We start from the raw sequence: 20,627 nt of genomic DNA on the forward strand, positions 1-20,627 counted from the left end.
CATTACCTGACCCTGATTCCTTACTGGACTAAGCTTACAATTTGAGCCTGGTCTTCAGTCAACATTCTCACTGTGAATCAGGTAGGTTGTAGCCCCGCCTTTCTCCAGTACACTTGATGTGAGTGGCTCTTCCTTGAGAGAAACAGGTGAGTCACCTACTAGGTACTTTAGATTCAGAGTCAGCAGGTTACGCTGAAGTTAAATTTACTGCTATGGTTAAATTTAAAAAGGTAAAATGCAATGCAACTGGGAAACTAGGTTTAAAACAATGCAAGACGTTTTGCTTTTTTCCTCTTGCGGGGTCCTCAGTAAGTGCCCCCTCTTCAGGCTTGTGTTGTACTAACAGTTGAGTTTTTGTGAGATTTGTGATTACTTCCAGAGCAGAGCCTTCGATAAAGAGCAAATGGAATTCATGTCAGCTAAGCTAACCTCAGACAAAGCTCTTCACTGTGGTTCTCTGAGCAGGGTATTTCCCAGAAAGGCCCATGTGGAAGAACGAAGAAACAAAACTTTTACGGAAAAGCTTTTATTGTTTATTTTGTGCTTTTTAAAATGCCAGGCCTCGTGCTAAAAACTTACACATTTGTTTTTACATTTGGTCCTGACAATAACCTAACACAGTCTGTATTTACCACTTATATTTTTCTGATGGGGAGGCAAGGATCCAGAGAGGTAAAGACAGCTGCCTAAGCTCCCATATCATCTGCACTATGGAGCCGGAAATTGAACCAGGGCTACCTGATTACAAGGCAAGAAGTCTAGGCTCTAGAGGAAAGATTTAGCCCCGCTGGGTGCAAGATATACTTTTTCACTTCCACCCCTCTTTGCACTTACTCTGTTAGCCTTAGCTCTAAAATGTTCTCTTTCTTCTTTCCATCCTCTCTTTCTTTGCTAAATTATTAAAACCAAGCTCAAATGTCACCTTCTCTGTGAGTTTCTCTAAGACCTCCCTGGCAGCACTTCACCTCCTGCTTTTGGGGTTCCAGGACTGACATATATTTAACTCTGGGCAGAGTAGGCCGTCAATATTTGCATGACAGCCTCCACCAGGATGGTGGGAACTCAGGGAAGGCTGGAATCATGTCTTATTTTATCTCTGCACCTTCAGTACTCGGAAAACAATTCACAAGTACCTGAGGAATGAGGGAATAAACACATGAATGAATATAAGTTCTAGAACTTAGGAATAGAAAACTGGCTATAAATACTACGAAATAGCTTCCAAAACAACATAGGTAAAAACAGAGGTGGATAAAACAAATGTTGCATTTATTTTACTTTGGGGATTTGGTTGGCCTGAAATGACTCTTGTTAGCCAATGGGAGAAACAGGTTCATGTCTCCCTGGAACTGATGGGTTGTACCTTAGGGGCCTGGTTGTCTTCACCCAAGAGAGAAATGCTGGCTTGTCTTCTTTCTCAGAGGACAAATGGCAGCTCTAGGCTCCCTTGGGCCCACAGGTTCTAGGATTAGTACCTACAGGACCTACGCACCCAAAGCACTTAGAAAAGATCCTTGTCCACAGAGGACTGAGAGACTTGAGTGTGAGATGGTTTCAGAGAACCTCAGCGTGGCTGAGAACTGTTCGAAACCTTTGCCCCATGTTGGGTCCCTATAATCTCAGTGACCATAAATCAACCTTAAATGGATATCACATAAAACTTTTATTTATTTGTTTTGAGAAGGAGTCTTGCTCTGTCATGAAGGCTGGAGTGGAGTGGTGCGATCTCAGCTCACTGCAACCTCAACTTCCCAGGTTCAAGCGATTCTCCTGCCTCAGCCTCCCGAGTAATGGGGAATATAGGTGCGTGCTACCATGCCCACCTAATTTTTTGTATTTTTAGTAGAGATGAAGTTTCACTATGTTGTCCAGGCTGGTCTTGAAGTCCTGACCTCAAGTGATCCTCCTGCCTCGGCCTCCCAAAGTGCTGTGATTATAGGCATGAGCCACTGTGCCCAGCTGAAACTCTTAATTTATTGATTTATATGCACATATCTCCCATTGTAGTCTAAAAAAATTAAAGAAAGCTGTGTTTAGAGTCAGGAAATCTTTGCCTTGAATCTGATATTAGATAGTTATTGATTTTGGACTAGTCATTTTCCATCTCTGTTCCTCAGTTTCCTCCTCTGTAAAATGAAGAGAGAGAGAATATGCACCAAAGGCCTTAAAAATATCCAACCATTTGTCTTGGGAATTCCATTAATTTTACCTGAGGAAATCACCAGAAATATTTATGTAAGAAGGTGCAATGTCACAGTGGTATTTACAAAACGGAGAACCTGAAGGATAACTGAAGGTCTATCATTAGAGTCAAATGAACTATGGTCCATTCATTGAATGGAACGTAATGCAACTACTAAAAAGAAGAATGAAGATGCATGTGCTCAGTTGAATGTTCATAATCTTGTTTTGATGGCCTCCAGAAAAAGGCCACCAGAAACACACCTGTAGTTGAACAAGCTTAGTTTATTGCTCATTGAAGCAAGGGAGAATGGGCACCACAGAGAACTGTGGGGTGTCTCAGTAAGATGTTAGAAAGGACTTACAGAATTTGGGCTTGTGATGAATTATTTGGAGAGGACTTTGAGGACTATGGCTTTGTTCTGAATTGGATGCTTCCAGAAAATAAGGGGAATTCTAAGACTGAGCATCTTTTTTTTTTTTCTTTTTTGAGACAGAGTTTTGCTCTTGTTGCCCAGGTTGGAGTGCAATGGCACGGTCTTGGCTCACTGCTACCTCCGCCTCCCGGGTTCAAGCGATTCTCCTGCCTCAGGCCTCCTGAGTAGCTGGAATTACAGGTGCCTGCCACCACACCCAGCTAATTTCCTGTATTTTTAGTAGAGACGGGGTTTCATCATGTTGGCCCATTTGGTCTCGAACTCCTGACCTCAGGTGATCCACCCGCCTTAGCCTCCCAAACTTCAGGGATTATAGGCATGAGCCACCGTGCTCTGCCACATCTTAATAAATCTTACCTAGGAGGGAAGACTAGACTGACGCTAAAGCCGTAATTGATAGAGGAGCAACAGTTACTCATATTGGCCAAGATGAGGGATATTTTCTTTGGTTATTTTGTGGTTTGGAGAATGATTGTGTTTTGTCTGTGATCAGACATGACTACAAGTGGTCTTGTTTCTGTTTAGGTCCATATCATGGTCACAGAGTGGCCTTGTCTGACGGTGGTTTTCTGTGAAATTGTTCCTGTTCAGCAGGAGAATGCCAAGGCCTGCTTGTGAATGTCTGGCCAGCTCCCTAATATAAGAGGCTGCTGTTTTCTTTCTCAATGGTTAATTTTAAAAGCGTAATACAAAATTAAATATACAAAGTACAATATTAAGAGTATTATTTTGCTAGGTGCGGTGGCTCCCGCCTATAATCCCAGCACTTTGGGAGGCCAAGGTGGGATGATCTCTTGAGTTCAAGACAAGCTTGGGTAATGTACTGAGTCCCCATCTCTACAAAATTACAAAAAAAAATCTGATCATGGCGGTGCACACCTGCAGCCCTAACTTCTTGGGAGATTGAAGTGGGAGAAATGCTTGGGCCCGAGAGTTTGAGGTTCCAGTCAGCTATGATCATTCCAGTGGACGCCAGCCAAGGCAATGGAGTAAGACCCTATTTCTATAAAAGACAAACAAAAAGAGCATTATTTTTAACTCTGTAAAAGTCATGTGAAAAGAAATTCACCACAGTGTACACCATCATCAAATTCATGAAGTGGAAATAAACCTAATTTGTTCTACCTTTGTTTTTCTTCCTATTTTTCAGGATTTTTCTCTGTCTTTTTAAAATCAGACTTTGCTTCTGTAAGAAAAAGTAACCTGTAAAGGGTAGTTAGATATAACTCTAAATCCAGTAAGAATAAACTAACCAATAAATAGAAGGCATTAAACATGATTATCTCCCCTCCTTTTTAAAAATTTTAATTTTGAGATAATTGTGGATACACAAGCAGCATGAGAAAATCCCATATACCCTTCACCCAGTTTCCCCCAGTGGTAACATCTTGCATAACTGTAGTACCTTATCACACTAGGGACCTGGCATTGATAGTAATCCAGTCCATTTTTACTTCAACATTCAAAGACTGTTGACAAGTGTACCCTCACTCCTGATGGACAGTCCTTAGAACCTAGTGGACAAACTGATCTGCTGGCATTTCATAATTTGGTAGAAAAACATCACCATCCCAGGATCTATGTTTGGGGTGAGCTCAGGAAGTTCTCAGTTGTAGCTCTCCTTTTGGTAAGAAATGCCCCATTTAGCTGCCACAAGTTTTTCATGCCAAAAAAGTTGGTTGGGTCTCATCCTTTTGATGGACTTTTACCAGAAATTGCAATAAATCATGTTGTGAGGGCTCATTTGTAGGGCCAAGGCCACTGATGTTTGCATGTATTGAGGCTGATGAAAGCAGTAATGTAAAGTGAGCTCCCTTCATAGCTACCAATACCTCCTGATGGCCAGGAGACTGGGTCATCTTTGTGCAGGCCACAGAGACCCCTGTGGTCCTGGAGAGATGGATGCTCTGCAACACAAGTGGGAGATGCAGTGAGGGTGGCAAGGCTTGCACTTTTCCCAGACAAGTCTTTGCTAGGTCCAAAGGAATGAAGGGGACCCTTAAATGCCTACCATATGCCCTGTGTTTTATATATAGCAGCCCATGCATGGCATAGGATTTTTGAATGGTATTTTCCTGTCCCTGTATGGGCTGAAGCTCCACAAAGAAAGCAAAAACAATACTTGGCACATACCCTTGCATTCCAGAGTGCTAATTCACTGATATAAGACTTTCAGAAAGGGCAGTCCCAAAACAGTTTTGCAACCCTTAGCACACAGCCCACCTTATAGGTCTATCAAAGGGTGAAGTCCAGAGGCCAAAAGGAAGAGTTTTTTGGAGAAAGCTGTTGGGAAAAGAAAAAGATTTTGAAGAGGATATTGTGCTCTCTGGATGTGACAGATGTTTAGAGCTGCTATTTCCTGTCATAAGACACTTTAGCAGGTTTCTCAGTCTTTCCTACTAGAAACTTCCAATTATAATTTCTATGAAGAATCAGAGCCCAGGCTGTGGGGCACTGGGCTAAGGAAAGAACAAGCAAGAATCGGGAAAGAATGATCAATGCTCTTCCCCCATAAGACTGACAGCAGGTGGGAGATGCTTTGGATTGGCTGTCAGATCAGAATTTTGGATGATATTGGATAAATATTTTAGTGCCTGAAACTCAGTCTTAATGACCACATTGAGACTCTTCTTGTAAGTAGAAGTGCTTGGAGAGCCACAGCATCCTTCCAAGTTGTCATCAAGAGGTGAGGGGACATAGGGCAAAAGGTTGTGGAAGGCGATGAGTAGGAAGACACTAAAATTTCAGGAGAGAGGAAGGTGGGAGTCAGACAAGGCTGGCACTTCCATGCCCCTGAGCATGAGCACCTCCTTCCATTTTGCACTGTAGACTCCTCATTTGCCTTACCTTAATCAGTCCTGCATTCAGCCACAAAGACACCAAAGAACAAAGGATGGTTGCCAGGATAACAGCACTGAGGCAGAATATATTTGAAAGCAGAGGTAGGGCAGATATAAAGTTGTTTCTATCTGCACCATTGAGTTCAGGCACAAAAAATAAATAGTGAGATCACAAGCTAGCATGGGGTTTTAGCTTCTTTTCCTGACCCTGACCCTGAAGATGATATAGAAGTAAGAAGGAGGGAAGAATCTGATAAAATAATGCAAAGACAGTGAGAAATGCTCACAAAGACTGAGGGTGGTAGGAGCTTGCTTTATATGTGGATTTGCGTGTATGTATTTGGGAGTCAGGAGTGGAAAGGAGCAGCCAAAGAGGCCAGGATGCTGTAGATGAGAATTAACTAAAGAAAAGCTTCTTAAGTTTTATGTTCCTTTTTCTCCCAGCCCTATTATCTGATGTAGATAATTTTTTACTTCATAACCATTTTGTAGCAGAATAAAAACAGCATCCGCTGGCATGGTGGGGAAGTGTGAAGGCTGTGACCAGGGCTGACTGGAGTGGGGCCCAGATGACAACAGGTATGGAAGGACCTGCCTGCCCTGACTCATCCTCCTCTCCCAGGTGTGTCCATCCATCCTGAGAGCAGCTCATTACGAACAGGACAGGGGAAAACACTGCTGGCAATAGAGGGACTTTCACAGGCATGAAGTGGCTTGCAAAGGTCCAGCACATGGAACTCAGCGCCTCTGAGTTAATGCCAGAGGACCAGGCAGGCCCCACCCACTCCCTGAAACATCAGGAGGGGACCAATCCTGACTTAGGCGAAAGTTGTTCCCTAGGTACAAATTCTCAGCTGTGGTAGCTCTTGCACACCAGGGAATATGAGCTCATATACAGGAAAAGTGGAAGGTACCTGAGGAGGACAAACCAACCAACCAAGAGATCTCAGGCAGCAAAACTTACAGAGAGGAAGTGCATCTAATGGACCTGGCAGAACACAATTTTAAAAGAATCATCCTATGCTTCTTTTCATGATCATAAGCATCATAGAAAGGAAATTGAAGATGTTGGTGGCACGAAGCAGGAACGAGCAGTTATTACAAGGATTGGGTGAGAAAAATGGAATAGTTGACATGAAGAATTCCACAGATGAGTTGAAGGGCAGAATGAATAAAGGCAAAGAATAAATGACTTAAGTAAAAGATCAAGTGGAGAAATTCTCCCAGAAATCCTTTCCAGAAGACACAAGAAAAGGATGAAGATATGAGAAAATATATGACACACTGAAAGATAAACAGGAGAGAACAACTGTCAGCATCTCTGTGATAGGAGCCCTGGAAAGACTAAAAACAAACTGGAGGGATAAACAGGAAAGATTGAGAATTTTCCTAATTTAAAGGACTCTCTGCCTCATCTCACACCATCCCCCTGCTTCCTGCACTCCAATCATGCTGGCTTACTCTGAGTTCCTCTAAGAAGCCTTAATCCTTCCTAGGGGGTTAACACCTGCCCTTCCCTCACCTGGAACAGCTCTCCCCTCCCACCTTCCTGCTTCTTCACCTGCTCAGCTCCCATGCATTCTTCAGATCTCAGGTGGAACATCATTCCTTGGAGGCACATCTTCCTAACAGCCCCATCCACCCTCAGATAGGTCAGGTTCCCTTGTTAAAAGCTCCCATAGCCCCAGTATAGCCAGTATAATTGTGTATAAAGACATAATTGAATTCCTTCCTTCTTGACAGCTGTCCAAAGGTAAACTGTGAGCTCTGCAGGCAAGGTCCTTGTCTACATTTTTACCACTTTGTCTGTTTTGTGTCTAGCCCAGTGTTCAATAAGTATTTGTTGAATAAATGTTGCTATTACATTGTATATCAGGAGAACATAGAACTTTTAGTTAAAGACCATGAAAACAGGTTGACAGAACTAACACGTTTGAGCATGAAGTGGGAGCAAGGTACCTCCAATAGCAACTAAAGATTGGGGGCCCGGAGCTTGTAGGAGGGCTGGAGAGAACCTGGTGGGTAGCTAAGCTCACCAGGGGGTGAGATGGAGGAACATCTGGGAGGCAATGTGAAATGGAAGGGAAAAAGTAAGAGAGAGAAGAGAGTCTAACATGGAATTGGTCCCCTGGAGAAAGCCCTTATCAAAAGAGAGACACAATGCCTTCTGAGGAGTTCTGGTGCAAATATGACCAGAGTTTGAGCCATGAGAGTTATATGTAATCTCTGTTTAAGTCTTGAGCATTTGCTTTTCTGAGACTTTTTCTCCTTCCTGCTCTCTGGGAGTGGGATTGTTGTGAAGATAAAATGAGAGTCCCTTGGTGAAAGCACCAGGTACAGGGTAGATATTTAGGGAATATTATTTTCCTTCCAGCCCCTCTTGGTTCAACCTTCTTTGGGCAACCACAGAAGTGGCTGGACATTTAGCCTGACTCTTTCAAGGCCAAAATCATCTTGGCAGGTGATTGTACATGGGTTGGAACTTCCTGACAGCCGTGTTTCCAAGTATTGCTGTTACTCCTCTCAAATTCCATTATGGTAATTAGCATTTAACATGAAGTTCTTAAACCCTTCTGTCTCTGATACATGAGGATGCTAAGGTATCTTGCAACTTAAAATCTCTGGTTTCTATATATTCAGTCAGACTGACTGCCTGTATGGTTGATTCTATATCCAACCACAGCCTCCCAAATTAGTGTCTTAATGTTTCAAATCTGTGCTGCCCAATACAGTAGCCAGTACCCATATGTGGCTAGTTAAATTAATTAAAATTAATAAAATTAAACCTTGAGTTCCTTGGTCTCACTAGCCACATTTCAAGTGCTCAATTAGCCATGTGGTAGCTACTGTCTACCGTCTTGGACAACACAGATATAGAACATTTCTGTCATTGCAGGGAATTCTATTGATCAGTGCTGCTCTAAATAATTGAATGTCATTTGCTAACTTAAGCACCAAGATAACGGGAGCTCTGTTGCTGAAAGTCAATCATTTTTGAATGGTGAACATAATCTCTGTTCTAGAATTCTCTTCCTGCTGACTTCTTCCCTTACCACTTTCAATAAGGGCTGAGCTTCAGATACAATGGACCCTGAAATGTTCTCCCTTTTGCCAAGCATTATGTAGTTAACATTGATTAGAAAGAACGTTTTGGACTGAGATTTGCATGCATACAGTCATACACACATACAATCATGCCACTGAGGATTTGGTGATAGGGCATATGTCTTTAAACCTCTTGTGGCAAATCAAACATACTCTTTTTTTTCTCTGAAATTGTATCTGCGGCCAAGAAGAACTTTATTTCAGAGGGAGTGTTTGGTAAAACAAGGCACTGATTCTTTGGAACTCCACAACATCTGAGGCAAGGTGTTAAGGTACTAAAAAGTATCAATATTTGCACTGTTGGCAAATGTACATTGCTCCTTCACCAAATACCCAAATGGAGAAAAAAAATAAAAGCTTTCTCTGTTTTGGGTCGTTAGAGCAAAGCTCTAGGAGGGGATTTATAACTACACAGTTACAAATTATGAATGTGCATTTGTTCAAGAACGACACCCTGTTGATTTGCTATTGAGTTTTTTTATTGCTGGCTTTTTGCATTGCTCTATAGGAGACCGGCTGCAGATTTGGCTGCTGCTCAGAGTGAGGAGTCGCCAGGGACGTTGTTCCTATTCAGAAATGCACAGGGTGTATCAAAGACAGAGACTGCAAACTTGTATATTAAAACCCATACATTACCCACACAATGAAAACCCTCATCCCACTCGACACAGGCAGCTTGGGGCTGAGTGTGAGCCGAGACACTTACGATGTAGGCAGTGGAAGGGAAGCTCAGAGCTGCCTACTTACCTAGAGAGGTGCTTTCTGATCCTGCTCTGAAGGGCCCTAGGGCTTTCCTTAAAGGCCGTTAGATGAAAGCAGTGGTTGAGGGGGGCAGTAAGGTGGGTACAGACTTGGGGCTACCTCCCCTATTCCAATTTTGCACCTCTGCTTTTATGTGTTCTACACATTAGACTTCTAAGTATGATTTCCTTTGAACAAAGAATCCGCTGAACATTTGACAATAGAAAGAAGATGCTTTCCTATGGGATAGAAGAGCCTGGGGTAGAGCAGCATTGGCCATGGTGCTGGTTTCTTTCAGAGTAGAAGCTTTAGGCAATGAATATTGACCAGTATGCCCAAGTACTTTGTCTACCTAACGGGCTCATTTAAATTAATGTGTGGATTTTATTTTTATTCCAGCTACTGTCTGTTGGACAAAATGTACAGCCACGTGACCATGCATTGCAAGGGGATGGGGAGAGAATCGTGTGGCTGGGGAGAGCATGGAAGGATTATGTCAAGGAAAGATCTTTGTGTCCTGGAACTTGTGAAAACATTGCACCAAGAAATTATAATAGCATTGACCAGGTTAATGAGAGTTGTACTCAGTTGCTCAGTGTTGAAGGACAACATAGACTGCTGCAAAACTGTGAAAAAATTCCTTTTTTGAATTTCCCGAAACAGCGAAGGAAACAGGTGTCGACTTGCTCAGGTTCATAGCAGCCCCTTTCGCCTCACAGGACAGGCCGCTGCCTGTCTCTTGGGCCCAGCTAGGGGCAGATTTTCCTGGAAGTTAATGAAGCTTAAGTTTCAGGACTTGAGGAGTCCTCACTTGCGTGGTCCTTCTCGAGTACTAGGGATGGCTGGGAGCCATAGAGTGTTCAGAGAGGAGAGAAAGCCAGGCTACCTTCAGGAAGCATTCTTGTCAAAACATTTCTGGTAGGTTGTTAAAGAAATATTGGGAGGGATCTCAACGATCAAGATTACAGAACCTGGATGTAACACTGGGCCCAACCCCTACCTCTATCCTACCTTCTATTTTTCCATCTTCAGATACTTCTTTTAAACTGCCTGGCTGTCTCTCAGCCTGCCTTTGCCTGCATCACTGCTGCAGTTTGGCAGTCCCATGCTGGTAACTGAGGGTCTGGTTGGTATTTATGTCCTGGTTCCGGAATGTGGGAAGAGGCAACCTTGGCTCTACTTACTTTGGAGGGTGTTTCAGACACTTCCCCCCGAGGTGATCCCAGGACCTATGACAAGCACAGGAACAACTCTGGGTGCCTGTAGCAGCCAGGGCTGCAGAGGCTCATGCATGATAATAATTCACCCATGGCCAGCTGCCAGGTCTGTGCCATGAGTTCCCACCTTCTGGCTCCCAGTTCCTATGGGGAGGTGGTTGTTACACAGGGATTCCCCCTCTTCATTTCACAGTGCTTGCCTGCAACAGGGACATATGAATGGGGGCCCCATGTGCCCAGCCCCCAGCACTCTGGTGCTGATCCTCATATCCCCAAAGAGAAACCATCGGCAGCCTGGAGACTCTGACCTCCTTTCCCTTCAGATGTAGTTGAGCCGTTACCCCCACACTCCAGCAAGACAGTGATGGGAGCCTTCCTAGTTTTTCACTTAGCTGGGAGTCACAAAATTAATTTTTATGTCCTGAGAGGGCCAGGTTTTGTATTCACTGTGGTGGTTTCCATTCCTGTCTTCAGACCTGTGAGTAGCAGAGAGGAGCCGAGTGTTCTCAATGTGCTCTCCATGCATCCTGAGGTTCTCTGTCTCTCCCATTAATCTCCTGGTAGGCCCATTTTCCAAGCCTTCCTCCCAGTCTTAACCCTGGGCTATCCCTCTGCCTGTTGCCAGAGGTTCCAGAAAAAGATGCAGCTTGTGGAGCTAGGTGCTGGGTGGGGAAGGAATCCTTTGGTCCCACCATGCCCATGACCCTGCAGTCTACCTGGTGCTCTGGGACCAAGCTCCCACACAGTGAGAGTACACTTTCAGTCCAGGACTGCATTAATATTCTAGAGGAGCCAAGTCCTGGAACCTCAGGGAGTCACAAAGGTAAGAAGACTATGCTACCTGCTATTTCACCTACTCTCATATCCTTGTATTAAATCATCATTTTTGAAAGCAATTTGGTTGTGACATTTCTTCTCTTTGCTTCTCCATTTGCTCTGTCCACTGTAGATACCAACCAGTTTTGAAGACTCTGACGTCCATTTCAGGTCCTAGATCACTGGCCCAGGGCAGAAATCACCTTCTCTTCTTCTGGATTAACGGATATAAAATGTAGAAAGACATTCCTAAAGACCCCTGGATCCTTTAAGGGCCTGTCTGTGTAGCAGAGAAGTATTCCTTACTGTGAATAAAAGCAGAGCCTTAGGCATATCTAGCTCCAGAACTGGTATAGCTAATGCATTGAGAACCTGACTAATTTTTGGTCTTTTTGTTACTAATATTTATTTATTTTCTCTTTTGTTTTTCTACCTTGTCCTCTAGCCTGATCGGTTAACTTCCTAGCTTCCAACTTAGGGCACTGTTCTCTGGATTCTAATCAATAATTCTTCCTACTTTCTGTATTCTCTGTCCACTGATGAGATGCAATCTGTGCCTACCTTCCCTTCTCCTCCACCCACCCCACCCCAAGGGCAAACATTCACATACTCTGGCTTGGCTCCCAAGGCTAAAGGCAGGCAACCTTTGCTTTGCATGGTAATTTGGGACTGTTAAATAGGACAGTTCAAATTGAAACTGTGCAAAGTGATCTTAATAATCCGTTGGAAAAATTACCATTGTTCTGTGACCTTAAAAAGTTTTGTGAAAATATTAAACATTCATTAACTTTTTAAATAAATGTATAAATAAATTCAAAATAGTAAAAATTATATTTAGTACATTGTAACTTGTAATTTAAGATTTTAGAGGTATTGAGAATTAAAATGTTTTATTTCTTTTCAAAAACTAATCAAGAGTAACCTGAACATCATTGACCTTATTCTTGCCATATAACTTACAATACAGAGCAAGTACCTTTCCTGTGTCTTGGCAAATTGTCAGGTTTCCAAGTTTGGATCAGCTTCCAACATTTTATCCTTTGCACTTTCAGCATCATGAAATATCTTCAACAGTTCTTGTATGTGAAATTTTGGTTGGTGTCGCTTCTTCTGGACAAATTCATTTTTTTCAGTCTCATTGATCTTGGTAGGTTGATCTTCATTAAGTTCCTCTGGCTCTGCAGCGAGGGTCTGTCCTATGGTGGCAATGTCAACATGCCCACAGGTGGCCATGTCTTCTGTAATTCCATTACCTTCTACTTCAGTTTCACTTTCAGCATTATCACTTCTTGTTTCTTTCCTGGGCTTTCCTTTTTGTGGCCAATCCCTTGTTTTAATTATTTATAAAATGCCATATGGGTTTAACACTAGGAGACAAGAAAGTAATATAACTACTTGCTTTGCTGTCTGTGCAGAAGCTACATAACAGATGCATAGTGACCACTCACCCTCAGACTTTGGAAGAAGTGACATGTGGTTAATGATCATGGTTCACATCTATTATTGCACAATAATTTATGGACGGAAGAGCTATCAGTAAAATTCATATTTTATGTAATTACAGTTAATATACTATCAGTATGTCAGTATTAGATACTATAGTATCTGAAATGTGAACCATATGATTGTGGGTCTAGTGTTATTTAACTGAATCATGGTAATAGCTGACCCTCCCTCTGTCTGCATATTTGTGCATGTTAGAACTGTGCAATATGAGAACTCAGTATTCTCTACCTGGAGAACTCATAGTGGGCAGGATCTGGCCCCGCAGGTAATAACTTGGGCAACTGAATGAAAATAAGGCTGTGGAAGGTGATGGCTAGGAAGACACTAAAATTTTAGGAGAGAGGAAGATGTGAGTCAGACAAGGCTAACTCTTACATGCCCCTGAACGTGAGCACCTCCTTCCACTTTGCACCATAGACACCTCACTTGCCTCACCTTAATCAGCCCTGGATCCAGCCACAAAGACACCAAAGAACAAAGGATGGTTGCCAGGATAACAGCACTGAGGCAGGCAGTTTGTCCTTAGCTGTCTAGCAAAACCATCAAACGATCAGGGATCTTTGTAACAGGAGGTCCCAGCAAAACTCATGGCAAATACAAATTCTTCTAAGACCTATGCACAAGTAGGCATGGGCTCACAGAGTCCTTAATGCTACACTACCACCAGACTCTCTTAGAAATCCTATGGAACAGTAGGGATGATTTAGGTACTGATGAGTCTCAGATCTGTTTACCTTAGTTTGTTAAGGTATTTAGTGCACAAGGGGACACTTATTCTCAGAACTCTAAGATGCACAAGACTTTGGGCTGTAGCCAATGGGATGGAATAAAACTCTGTAGGCCCCGGGTCAAGAAGAATGAAAGTTGTATCTACTAGTTCAAGGCTGCCCAGCGTAAGTTGTCAGTATCTGGGCTATAATGTCAACACATGGAGAAGACAGACTCAAAATATAGAGAAGGTTATTCTATGATTAGAAAAGAAATTGGACAACGATGCCTTTACAGGCTGGGTGCCATGGCTCACACCTATAATCCCAGCACATTGGGAGGCCAAGGCAGGCAGATCTCTTGAGGTCAGGAGTTTGAGACCAGCGTGGCCAACATGGTGAAACCCCATCTCTACTAAAAATACAAAAATTAGCCAAGCATGGCACTGGGCACCTGTAATCCCAGCTACTCAGGAGGCTGAGGCAGGAGAATCGCTTGAACCTGGGAGGCAGAGGTTGCAGTGAGCTGAGATCGTGCTACTGTACTCTGCTCTGGGTGAAAGAGCAAGACTTTTTCTTAAAAAAAAAAAAAAGGGGGGGGGGCTTTACATATAATTAATGAGGAACCTAATTGCTATCGCAATAATAATAATAATGCATATTGTTAATAAATAGTCACACAAATGACTCTAATTGTTGAAATATTTTTACATGATCAACCCCAAAATTAGTTTTTCTGTTGTCATTAGGTTAGTTCTCAAATATCAGTGATGATTGGCATTTTTTCCCTCATGCTACATAACCAACTGGGTGAGAACACATGGTGATAATCCAGCATCTTATAAAGCAGATGCCTTAGATGCCAAAAGACAGCACTCCCTGACCCATATGTCTTATAGTGAAACTCCCCAACTTCAGCATCTGTGAGGTCCTCATCTTGGCTAGTGATATGGTTTGGCTGTGCCCCCACCCAAATCTCATCTTGAATTCCAATGTGTTGTGGGAGGGACCTGGTGGGAGGTAATTGAATCATGGGGGCAGGTATTTCCCATGCTGTTCTCAAGATCATGAACAAGTCTCATGAGGTCTAATAGTTTTATAAAGAGGAGTTCCCCTGCAGAAACTCTCTTTGCCTGCTGCCATCCATGTAAGACATGGCTTGTTCCTCTTTGCCTTCTGCCATGATTGCAAGGCCTCCCCAGCCATGTGGAACTGCAAGTCCATTAAACTTCTTTTTCTTCCCAGTCTTGGGTATGTCTTTATCAGTAGCATGAAAACAGACTAATACAGTAAATTGGTACCAGTAGAGTGGGGCGCTGCCAAAGAGATACCCAAAAGCATGGAAGCGACTTTGGAACTAGGTAACAGGCAGGGGTTGGAACAGTTTGGAGGACTCAGAGGAAGACAGGAAAATGTGGGAAAGTTTGGAACTTCCTAGAGACTTTTGAATGGCTCTGAACAAAATGCTGATAATTATGTGGACAATGAAATCCAGTCTGAGGTAGTCTGAGATGGAGATGAGGAACTAGTTGAGAACTGGAGGAAAGGTGACTCTTGTTATGTTTTAGCAGAGAGACTTTGCTAAAAGTCTCTTTGGTGAGATTTTACCCCTGCCCTGGAGATTTGTGGAACCTTGAACTTGAGAGAGATGATTTACAGTATCTGGCAGCAGAAATTTCTAAGTAGCAAAGCATTCAAGGGGTGACTTGGGTGCTGTTAAAAGCATTCAGTTTTAAAAAGGAAACAGCATAAAAGTTTGGAAAATTTGCAGCCTGACAATAGAAAATCTCATTTTCTGAGGAGAAATTCAAGCCGGCTATAGAAATTTGCACAAATAATGAGGAGTCAAATGTTAATCACCAAAACAATGGGGAAAATGTCTCCAGGGCATGTCAGAGACATTTGCAGCACCCCTCATCTCAAAGGTCTGGAGACATAGGAAGAAAAAGTGGTTTTGTGGGCAAGGCCCAGGGTCCCTCTGCTGTGTGCAGTCTAGGGACTTGGTGCTGTGCATCCCAGCCTCTCCAGCCATGGCTAAAAGGGGCCAAGGTACAGCTCAGGCTGTGGCTTCAGAGGGTGCAAGCCCCAAGCCTTGGCAGCTTCCACATGGTGTTGAGCCTACAAGTGCACAGAAGTCAAGAATTGGGGTTTGGGAACCTCCACCTAGATTTCAGAGGATACATGGAAATGCCTGGATACCCAGGCAGAAGTTTGTGGCAGGGGCAGAGTCCTCATGGAGAATCCCTGCTAGGGTGGTGCACAAGGGAAATGTGGGGTTGGAGCCCCCACACAGAGTCCCTACTGGGGCATCACCTAGTAGAGCTGTGGGAAGAGGGTCACTGTCCTTCAGACCCCAGAATGGTAGATCCACTGACAGCTTGCACTATCCACCTGGAAAAGCCACAGACACTCAGTGCCAGCCTGTGAAAGCAGCCATGGGGGACTATACCCTGCAAAGTCACAGGGAAGAGCTGCCCAAGGCTGTGGGAGCCCACTTCTTGCATCAGCGTGACCTGGATGTGAGACATGGAGTCAAAGGAGATTATTTTGGAGCTTTAAGATTTGACTGCCCTGCTGGATTTGGGACTTGCATGGGCCCTGTAGCACCTTTGTTTTGGCCAATTTCTCCCATTCAGAATGGTTGTATTTACCCAATACCTGTACCCCCATTGTATCCAGGAAGTAACTAGCTTGCTTTTGATTTTAAAGGTTCATAGTCAGAAGGGACTTGTCTTGTCTCAGATGAGACTTTGCACTGTGGACTTTTGAGTTAATGCAGAAATGAGCTAAGACTTTGGTGGACTGTTGAAGAGACATGATTGGTTTTGAAATGTGAGGACATGAGATTTGGGAGGGGTCTGGGTTTGATATGGTTTGACTGTGTCCCCACCCAAATATCATCTCAAATTCCCACATCTTGTGGGAAGGACCTGGTGGGAGGTAATTGAATCATGGGGACAGGTCTTTCCTGTGCTGTTCTCATGATAGCAAATAAGTCTCACGAGATCTGATGGTTTTAAAAAGAGGAGATCCCCTGCACAAATTCTCTCTCTTTGCCTGCTGCCATCCATGTAAAATGTGACTTGTTTCTCCTTCCACAATGATTGTGAGGCTTCCCCAGCCATGTGGAACTGTAAGTCCATTAAACCTCTTTTTTTCCCCCAGTCTTGGGTATGTCTTCATTAGCAGCGTGAAAAGGGACTAACACAGTTGACCATGGCATTCTGAAGCCATGACACCAGAGCCCTGAGGTGGGCAAGCAGCTGACCACTGCTCTCTCTGCCTCTACTGATTCCTGAGAGTAGGAGGATTTGATGGACAGGAAACTGTTTTTAGGGAGATGGGCTGCATATTGGGAGGATCCCTCGTGCCACAGAGGAGACAAGGGGTCTAGGAAGCAGACCATCTTCCTGTGGCTGACATTTGTGTTCAGCTCCATAGTGACTATCTAGTCTATTATAGGAGTAAGTAACCTTATGTTCCTGGAATTGGGCAAATGGTAGGGTAACCTTAGGCTGTTAGGCCTGGCTTCTTACAAAGTCTTTTTATTCATTCATTCATTCACTCACCCACTCACTGTAGATTTTTTAAATCATCTACATCATGGTAAACGCTATGCCAGGTACAAAGAACAAGTGGTAGAAATCCAGTTGAAATCCCTGTGTTTATGGCCCTTATACAACAGTGAGGAGACAAACATTAACCAGTTATACAAATGGATGATCACAGGAAGAGGTAAGAACTATGGAGAAAAAGAATAGGGTGACTTGTGATCAGGTTTCTCCTGATCTGATTAAGAAGGCAAGGAAGAGTTTCTCTTGAGAAAGTGGCACTTTGCTGAGGTTTAGAGGATGAGCAGATCTTCACAGGGTGGTGAGGGGCAAAGGGTAGGGGATGGGTAGGAGAGAAGGGAGAGGAGGGTCCCCATCCATGACAGAGGCCAATGTCACTGGAATCCAAAGGAGGGGGGGGGAAACAGGGCCCAGGCTTGAGATCTCTACCTTTATTCTAAGCAAGGAGAAGATCTTAAGGAGGGCTCCCACCTGCTCAGATTTGTTTGAAAAGGGTAACTTGAATTGCAATGTAGAGAATGGATAATATGGAGGATAGAGTAGGGCGGGTGGGAGAAAAACATAACCTTATCACCTCCTTAAAATGTAGGGTTGAGAATAAGGATTAAATTTTGAGTACTGGAAAGTTGAACATATTTATTAATATACTTATTCAAAAACAGAGAGAGGGTGGAGAAAACCGTCAGAAAGCACTTGTATAATTTACTCTTTTCTGGATCATGGAATGATCTCCTTCTTTAATCTCCTGTGTATTTTGGACCCTATTTTCAGAATAGTTCCACACTATATAAAGAGCACTGGGCTAAGAGTTCAGAGACCTGAGTTTCTTCCTGGCTTCCTCTCCATCTCAGCTCCCCTGGGTACTTAGATTTTTCATGATTGAATTTGAGGATCAAATGTGATGAAATGGGAAAAAGACTGAGCAAATGCAAGGGCTCAGAGCATAGTCTTCCTTTTCTGAAAGGCATTATTTAAATCGTGCCTTTAAATAAAATACATATGATTTGATTGATGGATATTAAAGTATATATTGTTCTTCCGAAACCCTAACACGTAATTGTAAGAACACAAGGATCTGTATTATACTCTTTGTTCCACGCTCAAAATACATATTTGACATCAGATTAAAGAGCCCCATTTTCCAGGATAAGCAAAATTGTCTTCTATTTTCTGTTTTTCCTTCTCAGGAAGTCTTCTGCAGTTTCCTTGGAGGAGTCTCATCTTGCTGGAAGAAACTGCTACTGAAGGTAAGGATACACCTATCCTTTTCTTCTTCAGGAAAGTAAGCTGATAGTTTGGAGTGCCTAAGGCAGAGCTGATTTCAAATAACACATTGTTTTCCCCATAAATACATTTACTTGTAGAGAGTCTTCTGCCCTGATTTTTGGGTCAAGAATGAAGGCCATTATAATGTTCTGAAACTCTGCAGACATTATATATTATAGCAAGTTCAAAGGCAATTGCATGTCCAGGAAAACTGGCGGAGCATATTCTCAGTTCATCCATCTCCTGCGCATTCACTCCCTGCCTTGGGGAGATTTTTGAGTAACACTTTCACACTTACAAATTACAAGTGGCAAGGGAGCCTCATTTACACAGGATGACAGAGATTCTACAAAATCCATCATGTAACCAGCCTCTTATTCTCAGCTAGCAAAAATAATTGCTTTACTGACTTATTTTCACAACCACATGGGATCTCAGTCTATCCTTGTTTTAAGATAACAACCTGGACAGCACAGGGAAAATTCACTTAATTGCATTTAAAAGGAAACACTGCTTGAGTCCTTTATGGTTCTTCCCCAATCCTTCCGCACCAGCCTCTGCCTTTCCAAGTGATAATTAGGCATTAGAAGTTGGCTGTGTGATCTCAGCCAACTGCTTTTAAAGGGTGTCAGGATTTAAAGAAAGCCTTTGTGTGAAGCTTTTGAAAGAGTGCTAAGTCTTGCACATCCAGGGCCTCCTCATACAAGCCTGGGTTCCTGGTAGATGCCTTCAGAATGAACAAATGGCCAACTGCTTTGCTAAAGAAGCCTTTTTTAGTTTGAGCCTTCTTTCTGAATGGGCTACCCTGTAATGCTTCTAATTTCTTTTCTTTTATTTCTTTTTCCTTGAAATATAGTCTCACTCTTTCGCCCAGGCTGGAATTCAGTGACACAATGATAGCTCACTGCAGCCTCAACCTCCTGGTATCATGAAATCCTCCGACTTCAGCCTCCTGAGTAGCTGAGACCACAGTGCACGCCACCATGCCCAGCTTATTTTTAATTTTTTTGTAGAGATAGGGTCTCCCTGTGTTGCCCAGGCTGATCTGGAACTCCTGGGTTCAAGTGATCCTCCCCCTCGACTTTCCAAAGTGTTGGAATTACAGGCATGAGCCACTGCACCTGGCTCCCTTAATTTCTTAATGTAACTATTATTCATTTGGAGGGAAGTTGTTCATAATGCTCTGAGAAGTATTTCAATTGGAATATAATGCTAATCATGAAACTTCTACTTTACCTGGCCAGAAAAAGTCCTCAGGGGACAAAGGAAGTGAGGGAGGTTTGGCTTCCACCCAAGTCACCCAGTGATATCCAGGGTTGGTTATGGTTTGACTGGCTTTGCCTCTCACCATTCTGTATATGCTCTTTTAAGATTGGGACTCTATTACAAAGTCTGGTCTTTCAGTTAAGGCCATATAATCGATGGGATCCCCCTACTTGAAGTCTTTCAGATGCTGTGAGTTGAGTCTCATAATTGCTGTCCATTCAATACTCGGGCAATGGGGATTTGGCAATAGAAAAAACACTGTGCAAACTCTGGAGGTGTCTTTAAATTATCGTATGTTACAGTCGGATAGGGCATTTTAACTTACGGAGCTCTTTGCCATCCATTATCTTATTTAATTCTCAAATTATGAACAAGGCAAAGTAAGAATTATTATCCTCACTTTCAAGATAAAGAACCAGACTCAGTTCCAGGGGCTTGCTTGGCATCACATAGTTGAAGCTAGACCCAAGACTTTTATTTCCACAACAGCTGGTCCACTTTCCACCTTAACCCAGGGAGTCAGTAATGATGAAGATTTTCAGAGTAGCCTCAGAGGTTATCGAGCATCTCTGTAGACATGGCTACAGATGTACACTGTGTTCATACAGCAAATCTGAAAGGATGAGGTGAGACTGTGTTTTCTGAGTAAAGATCCCTTTGTAAACATTGCTGCTGGTGATTACACTATCCTCTTATCCATAGACCTGTGATTGCTTTTGGTTTTGTAAACACTTTATGGTGCCCTCCTTCACCAATTATGCTTCAACCAACACCCCAGCCACAATTTTATTCCCCTCCACCCAAAGCTGGGGTTGGGGCATCAGAAGTGGGAGTGAAGCATGGAGTGCTGGAATAAAAAAGGTGAGATCATTAGCATCACAATATGCGTCTTCACTAAGGGGACTCCAAACTGGAGTCAATGAATGATATACTCCAGGTGGGGAATATGGCAAACAAGAATGCACGCTCCTTC

General features: G+C 43.1%; 1 protein-coding gene across 4 annotated transcripts in view; it reads left to right on the forward strand.

Moving 5' to 3' along the window:
* PDE1C (phosphodiesterase 1C) overlaps positions 1-20,627 on the forward strand; it is a 634,171-nt gene that overhangs the window by 579,763 nt on the left and 33,781 nt on the right. For all 4 annotated transcript variants that reach the window (XM_073008991.1, XM_073008992.1, XM_073008993.1 and 1 more), the window contains one exon: positions 18,310-18,369. In XM_073008991.1, coding sequence (XP_072865092.1) covers positions 18,310-18,369 — 60 coding nt within the window. The remainder of the gene's footprint in view (positions 1-18,309; positions 18,370-20,627) is intronic.

This window comes from Chlorocebus sabaeus, chromosome 21 (assembly GCF_047675955.1).
Source record: "Chlorocebus sabaeus isolate Y175 chromosome 21, mChlSab1.0.hap1, whole genome shotgun sequence".
NCBI lineage: Eukaryota > Metazoa > Chordata > Mammalia > Primates > Cercopithecidae > Chlorocebus > Chlorocebus sabaeus.